The sequence below is a fragment of the Morone saxatilis genome, unplaced genomic scaffold (assembly GCF_004916995.1).
Source record: "Morone saxatilis isolate NCDOM2014 unplaced genomic scaffold, NCSU_SB_2.0 Contig9, whole genome shotgun sequence".
Classification (NCBI taxonomy): Eukaryota; Metazoa; Chordata; class Actinopteri; family Moronidae; genus Morone; species Morone saxatilis.
The window spans coordinates 6,771,737-6,782,524 of record NW_023340268.1 but is presented as its reverse complement, the minus strand read 5'-3'; the positions used below and the strand labels follow the sequence as shown (position 1 = coordinate 6,782,524).

General features: G+C 42.9%; 1 protein-coding gene across 1 annotated transcript in view; it reads right to left on the bottom strand.

The window, feature by feature from the left end:
- The window catches only part of ext1b (exostosin glycosyltransferase 1b), a gene marked incomplete at its 5' end in the record, with an annotated part of 109,944 nt that overhangs the window by 30,260 nt on the left and 68,896 nt on the right, over nt 1-10,788 (bottom strand). The window contains 1 exon segment of the mRNA XM_035681629.1: nt 2,297-2,390. Within this exon segment, the coding sequence (XP_035537522.1) occupies nt 2,297-2,390 (94 nt within the window).

The window sequence follows — 10,788 nt, the reverse complement described above, 5'->3', positions numbered from 1 at the left end:
GTGACCTTTGGCAAAGGAGTGGCAGAGGGATGGAGGGATGAGAGGAGAGGTAGAGGGAACAGCTGGTGTGTGTGTTTGTGTGTTTGTGGTGGGAGTTTGATGTAATGACGGCCCTGTCACTCCCAGGTCATAAAGGTGTCAGCTAAACCAGAGCTGGCCCTCGGGCTCCGCTGCTGTCTCCTCCACAAACACACACTCACAAAAACCACCACACACACACAATCCCATGCATACAGATATATACAGACACACAAACAACCCCAGGCACACACACACACACATACACACACACAGAGTTGACCTCTATTAGGAATTGCTTTCTCATGCAAAGACCAAAGCCTGTAAATACTCTCTCCCTCCATCTTCCTCTAGACGGTGCGAGTCGATGGATGGAGTGAGTCAGACAAATGGAGAAAGGAGGAGAGAGGAAAGAAGAGGGCATATTTTTCTTCTGAGTGAAGTGTGCTGTTATGTGTGTGTGGCAGCTGATAGTGAGATAAGCGCACTTATGTGGGAGCACTCTGTGGACGGCGGCGTGCGGTAAGGAGAGGTAAAGGACAGTGCAGTAGTAATGCGGAAGAGTGCAGTGCAGTTACAGAAATGGATGGGGGGGGGGAAGAGATGTGAAGTGTGTAGATTTCAAGAGTGAGTGGAGTGGAGGTAAATGCAGATCCAGTATTAGAAAATGACTCTAGACGGGTGGAATTTACCTCATGGGGTTATTATGGTCACACGGTATGGTGAGGTGCTACGTGCGCTATGTGTAGCAGTTGAATCCATCTTAATCTACACTTAACTTTGACAAATTATACGTTGGTTGAAAGCTTGTGATTCTATCTTTGTAAACTATTTCAATATTCCTGTATCACTGTAACAATAGATGTTCATTTTGTTACTAGAATGAATAGGAAACAGCAGTAAAGATGACACAAAAACCTTACAATTTCACTTTCTTCGTCGCTGTACATTCACTAGGCTAATTATATGCTCACACCAGAGAGTGTTGCAGCGGAAATCAGCTGCACGTCTTGTGTGGTTGTGACATATTTGATTCTGTGGCTAGCTTCTAAATGCTAACAGACGAGCCAAGTGGGAACATGATCGCAATAGCTGGTCAGAGTCAGAGTTTCTTTCCATTTCCCTCTACTGGGATGTTTACCTCTGGCATTTTGTTCTTGGGATTGTACATGATTTTATTTAATTTTTAATTTAAGTTATTAAAGTAGGGGAAAAGCTCTCCAAGCACGCTTGTAGGGCTGCACCCCAATACTCAACTAATTGGTTAATCGTTGTGAAGAGTCTTAGTCGATGCACTTTTCATTAGTCTGATAATCGCAGAAAAACAACAAAGTTAAACTCTGTTCGGGAGACGCGCCTTATCACCAGGACTGAAGTATTTGGGGATTGTTGCAACATGGACATTTTCTCTTGTAACACAGGATGTCACTTACTAAAGGACAGGTGCTTATGGGACAAAAAGTTCACAGTTTTTTTTTAAAAGACATATTTGTACCATAGTTCTCCTGTTTCATAACTGTCTGTATCCCACTTTAGCAGAGCAGTTTATACACCGACCAAGGAGGGTAAAAGAAAGCACTGCAGGTTTTGCTATCGGCTATTCACTGAAATGAATGGATTTCACTGTGAAATTGTGGGGTTTTAAATGACGGTGTGACCCTTCATTCTTACTCTTTAACTCTGCTGCCTGTCAGAAGAGACCAGGATCTTGACTGTGCATGTCATTATTTGAGCTTGTGCACAAAAAAAGGGTACTTGTTACGCGGTTAAATATTTATAATATACATATTCGTTAAAGTCAGGTTGGTAATAACCACATAGAAATTCTGTAATGATAGTTATCTGACACTTGATCAAAATGATTGTTAAACTAAGAGTTTTCTCACAGTTTCTGTTTTCCCAGCAGCCCTTTGATCATCTCCCTGTCTGCAATTTTCACAGTTAGTCAACAATTTCACAGTTTCAGCAGTTCATCAGCAAAATAAAGCCAGTGTTACAAAGTAAAATAGACAAGAAAAAGCAGCCAATATTCTCAGTGAAGGTCTGGTTTGTTTATATTCATTACACTATTAGTCTGAAAATTAAGGTGGTAATGATTTAGTGATCCTTTAATGCTAGAGGTAGCACCATTAAAACAAAAGCTAAGTGGGAGGTTGAATGTGGGAAGGCATTCTTTTTCTTCCCAGTAATATTATGCTGGTAGGCATCTATTTACAGCATATGCAGTGCCTTCTCATAACGGAGTGTGTGTGTCAGTGTGTGTGTGTTGCTTGTTTACCTGCAGCGCCTCAAGGAAGCGAAAGGAGCCCAGTCGTCTGCCGCGGGGCACCAAACAGAAGGTGGAGTTGTGGAGCATCTCCTTGTAGTCATACCTGCAGAGACACAACACACACACCCCCATACGATGAGTTCACTGACATAAACAAGAACAGGATATTTACAGCAACATGCTTAGAAACCTAGTAACTAGAGGAACACATCAATATTACATGTTGCAGTGAGCTGACTGATGCTGAAATAGATATTTAAGAGTTTAAAACATCCAAACATAATGAGCCTTTCCCCCACTGTCAATAACTAATATTCTAAATTGTGGATAATATATGATAGTTATAGGATGATTTAATGCTAATGTGAACCATGTTTATACACAATATGCACATGGATTTGCACACAATCACATGATCATTTGAACAGGCATTTATGACATAAATCAAAACAGGCAAATCAGAAACCCTTAACACACACGCACACACACACACACTCACGCAGCCTGTCAGACAATCAGACAGGTTGTAAACAAGCCAACAGTCTGGTCAGATTATCCGAGTACACCTACAAATGTCAGTAATAATCCTTCACTGCATTGTACAACTGCAGTAAGTATGATGGGTCACTGTACCAGTGATGTGGTTGAGTACATAATGATACAATGTCCAAAACGAACAATACATGAATTTGTAATAAAGGTTTTTTTTAATATCCCCTTTTCCTGACTTTTCTTATTCACTCCACAGGCTTTCAATCCATCCCCACACCTCTCCTATTATGTCACTCGTTCTTTCCTCCTATCTCACAAGCCGCACGCTCATTTGCACACCCCCTCTTCTCTACTTGCTACCTTTTTCAATCCCTCTATCTCTTACAGCAGGAGGCTGATGCTCCCTCCCTCTGTCCCTATCTCCGTCTCCCTTTCTCTCACCCCCCCCTCCCCCCTCCCAGCTCCTCTTTCTCCTCCTCCTGCCCCCTCATCCCTCTATCTCTCCAGTGAGGTGTGTCTTATTGCTCTCCAAACAGGGTGATCAACCCTGCCAGGGGTAATGAGCTGAGAGTGACACCTGCTTCCACCACACAGCTGGCTCTGTGTGTGTGTGTGTGTGTGTTTGTGGTGTGAGTGTGCGTAAAACAGAGAAAGACAGAAATAGAGAGACATCAGTCTCTGCGTTCATGTTTGCATGCATGCTGCTTCTCTGTGTTTTGACAGTTTGTGTGTACTACTAAATACAAGCAGTGGTGCCGTGTGTGTGTGTGTGTGTGTGTGTGTGTGTGTGTGTGTGTACTGTTGTATGTTACACAGATAGATAAAACAACGTCTGGCCATCTCTTTCATATAGCATTCCCTTCTCCATTCCTGAAGTCACTGAATGCCTCAATGTCAGTTTCTCCCATTTTGATTGGTTCTCCAGTCCTCTTCCATGTTTTCCATGTCTCCCTGTGTGGGTTATACACACAAAGCTAAAAAATGCCACCTAAAAGCTAAAAGCCAGCCAACTGTGCAGAACCAGACATGATGGAGTTGCTGTGTTATTAAGTCTAATTATTTTATCTTTTTAACAATTTTCACTAATAAAGAGCCTGAATTTATTTTTAAACTGATGCGAGCAGATCTGTTTAAGCTGTTTTTTTACACATATAGATCGATACTTTATTTATCCCCAGAGAAATTCAAGATTCAAGATACTTTATGTCCACCATGTTTCCTGTTGCAAGAAGACACTTATCACAACCAAAGAGTAAAGTACATCTTGTTGCAACAATGAAAATGAAAATGGCCACGCCGTCGCAACCTTCAAAGGTTCGACCCAATTAATAATTAACCTAATTTTGGCATACCCTTCTCTCTCGCCTGTTTTCTCTCTATCTGCCTATACAATAAAAACAAAAATGCCCCAAAAAAGAAAGACATCTGTCCTGCCAGTTCCACTATTAAAAAATCTATTTACATGATTTTTGTTTTATTCATAACGACACACATTATTTTATTTGTTTCTTGCAAAAATGGAAATAATGAGCCCTAAGGGTTGTTCAGGTTGGGGGTTAAGAGACTGGTGAGGCAGAAAATCATTTCTCATTTAGCCATAGTCTATACAAGGTGAAGGTTACAGGACACACACACATACACACACACACACACACACACACACTCTACATACACATTCTGCTCTATTGATGGTGCCGTGGCTGTATTGTAGCTTGTACATAAGTGTGACAGTGATTGCTGATGGTGCCTTCTGTGTGTGCCTGTGAATATGGACCGAGCTGACAGGGCAGAAGATTGAAGCAAAGCACAGTGTTCACACGCACACGCACACCACCTCGAGTGGTTGACCGCTGATGTTGCCGGAGAGATGCTGCCTCGTCTCTTCTTTAGCCAAGCTCTAATGAAGTGCGGGGACATGACAGCCTGTGGTAAAATCCCACCCTCATTCACACCTACATGCATAACGTTCTGTGCAGCACATAACACGCAACGTTCTGTGCAGTTATGGTGCGTGCACGCTCACACACTCGGACACACACACACACAGACAGACTCGCAGACACACACGCAGCGTGAACAGGCGACAGCTGCACGCCCTCACATTGACGTTCCGTCACCTGTCGATGGAGACGAAGAAGCTATCTTAGCCCATATTTCCACACCAGCTGTCTGCCTGGACGGTGTCTGTTTGTGCGTGTGTGTGTGTGTTTGTGTAACAGCCCACAAAACAGGCGAGCATCTGATGGCAGTGAATATCAATGTGTGCCCTGTAAAATGTTTTATCTAACCACTGTGCTTGTGTGTGCCAGATCGTCTGTTTCGTGTATGTTTAATGCAATGCAAATGTTTTCTGTTTGTTACTATTTGACCCAGTCTGTCATGGGAAGAACTTCTAAACTTCTCTTCTCAGTTCTTTAATATTTTATAACCAATATGTGAAATTTCTACCAAGTCTCTCAAGCAAATCACAGGTCTACAGGATGCACATTTTGGCCGGGAACGTGACTGCTGCCTCCTGAAAAAGTGCCAGTACAACTCTCCCATGTGTGATTCACCTGCTGTGCTGTTATTACGACTCACTGTGCCTAAAAGAGATCATTTTCTTTTTACGAGGGTGCGTTAGAGGTTTAGGGATTTGAATGAGGTGAGGAGGTCGCAGGTGGAGGCCTACACGAGAACATCCCCCTGCAGTGTAAACCCACCTTTACCTCCCGCCTCCTCGTACCTTCTCCGAACTCCTATTCCCTCTCTCCAACCTCCTGCTGGTTTGAGCTTAACGCAGGGTTCAGTGGCCACAGCTTGCGTTTTCGCTATCTTTTTCTTCTCTACTTATTTTTCTCCTAACAACAGCTCTCCCTCCGTTTTGTCCCTTGCGACCTTGAGCTGGCGGAGGGAAACCACAGTCGAATGCTTGCGAGCCTGCAGGCTGTGATTGTGTTTATATTTTTCAGACACTTCCATTGTATATATGAGTGTGTGCACATGTGTGTTTGTGGGAAAAAGATAACACAATGAAAGCCGGCTGGGAAAAAAAACAGACAAGAGTGTGTGACAAATGTGAAGTGACAGCCTACTGGAAGGGCTCACTTATGCCACATCTGTAGTGATAACAGAAAACAACGTCGGCGAGCAGAAAACATGACGCAGACAGAGAACGAGGCTTCATGTAATAAAGCGTGGGAGATGACCTCTGAATGTGCACCCCGGTGTTTTGTATTCACGCGAGTGTGCGTCGGAGAGTGCAGGTGTCAGCATGTCCAACAACTGTGAAGCAGTTAAGAAACACTCTGCTGCAAGCCCCAATGGCGGCGTCCTACACCGTTGCCATGGCAACCTGTCATTAAGTGCCTTCATTGGAGCAACTTTATTACATGGGATTGGCGCTTCATCCATGCAGACAGGGGGTAAAAAAAAAAAAAGGNNAGGGGGGGGGGGGATGGAAACTGTATAACACACCATCAAGCTAAAGTTGCTGTTGGAAAGAAACTTCTGTCGAATCAGGAACCGTCTCAACCCACATTCCCCATCAGCCACCTCTACTGCTCCCTTAAGGCCAGTGGTTAAGTATCAGCCATCATTAAAAACTACTGAACTGAACTGACCCTTTGCTACGTCCTTGGCTCTTCTTGCTATGCCTGTCAAACTTTACTTTATTAAAAAAAAAATGCACATGAAGTTTCTGATGATAATTGAGGCAAATTCAAAATTCATTTATATGAATTACTGATTTATAATTTCAGAATCAACGGCCTGTTATTCCTCAAAGAAGTAGACAGACAAAGGCCTCTCATTTCTAGGTAATGATCTTTGATTTGTTTAACCTAAAATGAGAACTGCTGCCAGCAGGTTTTATCAGCTTTGGCGAACTAGCTAATTATGTTGGCTTAAACTTTCACATACAGCTCGACTTTTCTGTGTGTTTCCAGCTGGCTCAATTTAAAACGAGAACCATGTACGACTGAGGCTAAGCTAAAACTGCATGTCCCAGGCAAAAAGTCAGCATCCCCACCGGTGGAGTATTCTTCTTGTATTGCAGGACAGCCAGTCAGCCAGTATTATAAATAAAAATGTAAAATATGATTTTGCTCTGCATAACCTCATTTGGATACTTATAATAACTATATATATACACACTTGTACAAGCACCACAGTAGTTATTTTGCTTATTGTTTCTACTTTCAAAAATGTATTTAACTTATACATGAGAAAATGGAGAATAAGGACTAAACAATGAATCTGGAAAATGTGATGCTTTCTCAGGTAACAAGTTTTGCTGGGGTTACTGGAGTGTAAACTTCGAGAGAAAACAAATAAGAGGGGACGAGGCCGCTAACATTACTCTGATATAGTAGTCAAGGCTCTCACACAGTGGTCTGAAACGAGGCTTCTTGTTGCAGATAAATACACTGTGTTAACTAGAAGGTGAAATATTTCTCCTTCAAAATGTACCGAAATAGTAGTAGAAAGTAGCATAAAATGGAAAGAGTCAAGTAAAGTATGATCAAAACTGTACTTAGTATAGTAAAAGTACTTTGTTTGAGCACAGATTCCCAACGGTGAGCACTTGGCGGGCTGCCACCTGGTCTTTCTGGTGCCATGTGGACAACCAGCAGGCGCCTGAACATGGAGCTTCAGGGTGATGAAAACATAAAACCACAACCAGCCTGAGTGTCTTCCAGGGAGCAGAGAGAAAGAGATCCAATTTACTGCTTATTGAGACTGTTGTTACATTAGCCTCCTGGACCTCTCTCCTGTCTCCCTCTGCTACTCGCTCACTAATTTCTTTGTCTTCCAAACTGTGTGTCTGCAGGAGGATGTGTGAAAGAATGGGTGTCTCAAGATCTGGAACAAAATCCAGGGAATTGTGGGGGGGTTTTGTACTGCATTATAGTGGGGTTTGTGTGTGTGCGTGTGCTCAGGAGGTTTCTGTAACAAAAAATAAAAAGATTGAGATGATTAATAAAAGAAAGCTCCAATTTCCTCTCACTGTGTCCTGCACCTGAGGATGAATGTGAACCGTAAGATGTGGTGGCTGTACATCAAAGGATATAAAAGTTATTTATCATTATGGATGTCATGCCACAGATGTGCTCATTTGTCTGGTAAATCACTCCCAAACAGTCAAAGGACAGATTCCAGCAGTAATTAAACAGGAGCCTCGTTCTTCCCATAAACACAAGTGTCTAAGCTGAAGCATATTGTTGTGTGTGTTCCCATGAGAGTACGACAGATGTGCAGGCTAAGTGAGCTTGTGGGTAAAAATGGGGCATCTTTGGCTCCTGACTAACGGAGATAGTGTGTGTGTGTGTGTGTGTGTGTGGGATTGTAGCCGCATATGTTTCCGTGTGTGTTTGAGGATGTGTGCGCACAAGCGTATAGTGACAGATATGAGCTTGAGAGAAGAATCAGTAGAGTGTGACTGGAATGTGTGAGTGTTTATGTGTATGTGTGTGACCCCGTTAACTTTCACCCTCTTTACTTATTCACCCCGCAGCTACGTGGAAAAGTAGCATCAGCATCTGCATGTGTGCATTCAGATGCGTGCCCGTGCGTTTTTTTGTCCCATCTTCCTCCTCCTCTGCTGCCATAACGCCTGCTGTATACTCTGCAACCAATTCATTAGCCTAATTAGCACTCATTAGCCAGCTTATGCTAGTTCCAATTAGCATTCTAGCATGGAATGACCCAGAGGTCCGCCCTGGCCAAACAAACAGCCTTTCTGTGGTCAAACCCATGACAACCCTGAGGTCTGTCCACACGTGGGGGCCAATCTGATTACGCCCACTTACAGGACTGTAAAGAGTTCCCTCCTGTCATATTCTCTTTAGAGCTCAGCGAGTAGTTTGACATGTAAAACACGGCTGAGTGCATGTGAAAAAAATGATGTCATGTTGGCTGCTTTGACTGGTGGTGCCACATTTAAGAGTTATATATAAAAATGTGTGGCAGCAGGAAAAGGCAGCTCAGGCTATAATGTGTATTAGATAAAAGACATAACATACTACTATTGCAGACAGCACTTCTAGTTTTAGTGAATTTGTGGGTTGAAGCACGACATCAGCTTTCAAACCTTTATTTGACTGCCGACAGGTCCTAGGCTGGCTATAACAATAGTGACGTACAGGCGAATAACAGAACACACATAACACAAAAAATATTACGAGATCATGATTAATGAATGCAAAATCACCTTTAAAAAGGTCAAAAATTAGAAAAATTGAAAATATCTGATTATAAAACTCAGCAAAGTCATAATGTAAAGAGAACATGGGAGCAGTCTAAAACCACCAAACAATAAATTAATAAAGCAAACACATCCAGATTGTAAAATACCCCCTAACATTATTAGCCTGATGAGACTGCATTACAATGGGACAGCTGTTGTCACAGGTGTGGCGGGCAAACGAAACAAACTGAGGAAACGCTGGGATCTGACAGCGCAGACTGCATCCGAATGTTGGTCAGCATCATCAGCATAAGTGGAAGAATGTGTCCCCGCATGTGCCAGCTTCATCACTGAAAGTGCGAAACAATTAGCGACAACAATCAACAACCTCTTTTGAGCGTCAATATTGATCCCTGCGGATGGAGCACAAATAAGTGTTGATGCAAGAACTGATGACAGGCTGTGATTTTTTGACTCTGATCTTTCGGGAACAGAAGTGGCGTGTGTGGTTATTTGCATAATGAGTTGGGAAGTGAAAGCCAACCGCGAGTGTTCACTGGAGACGCATCTGAGAGGTACTCTGATACCAGGTGTGAACTTCACATCTTGACTGGATTTCAACAGAACACGGATATATTGGGGTATACGATCTGAACAAGGGCTTAATATGACAGGTCTTTCTTCCCCGTCAAGAACAATTTCTTGAGGGGAATCGCTGACTGATAGGTCCACGGTAATATCTCTCTTATTTTTTTCTCTCTCCGTCTCTCTCTAGCTCTCTTTCATTCTTACCCTGGGTGAATATGGAGCAACTGCAGAATAACAACCCTCGCAACAGTTTTATAAACATAAAATACAAAACCAAGAATGAAAAGCTCTGTTACATTGAGAAAACTATTGTACAACCTGATATAGGCCTTCTCTCTGCTGGTGACCTGTAGCTTTTACAGCTAATATTTATAAAGTCTCCTCAGGCTGCCAATAGATGAGCTGTACTTGTCAGATTTTTACCTGGAAAGTCCCAGTAACTCTGTGTTGCAGCTTGAATCAAAAAGTGATCCGAAATTTGAGGAATTTCTAAGATGTCACGCTAGTTTGCAAAGCTGTACTGGATCTGTATTACTATTCAAATGAGAGCCGGGCAGTAAGTATAGCTGCAGGTGCTGGGTGTGAACCAGGTAAGCCTAAATAAAATTAAAAATGTCCACACATACTCATAAAGACAGCGCTCATATACATGCAGACTCACACTCGCACAAACTTCTGAATCAGTTCAAGTCAGCGGCCTGTTCTTTCCCTGCAGCTACCCATCTCCCCCCCTTCACACGTGTAAGCCTGAATATTTTACAAATACCCCGATAACAAGAAGTCTTCCTGCCGCGATACTAATTCACTATGACGGCTTTATCCTTGCAATCTTTTCAATTTGTCCTCTCGGATTTTTTCCACTGCCAACAGATGGAGGCAATTTTTCAGTTACATTTAGTGTCTGTGCACTAGTCTCCAGAGTCCCCAAGTGCACGCAAACACACACACACACACACTTTCGACTCTCTAGAGGATGGAAGTGAGGTCGATTCCAAACTAGGCGACACCTATTCCACACACGTATCCAAGAATATTTGGGAATTTGTTTTCATGGGCAGCTAGATGGCTGCAACAATCACACACACACACACACACACACACACATTTCGTCAGTGATTGGCGCCTCACTGTGTGATCTTGCAGATGAGAGGTCCAGACTCTGTGGATGTTCACTGGAGACCAGCTGTGCCTCGCTCTGCACTTCCAGATGGCCCTCGGGACGCCTAGCTGTGCATGTTAGTGTGTGTGTGTGTGT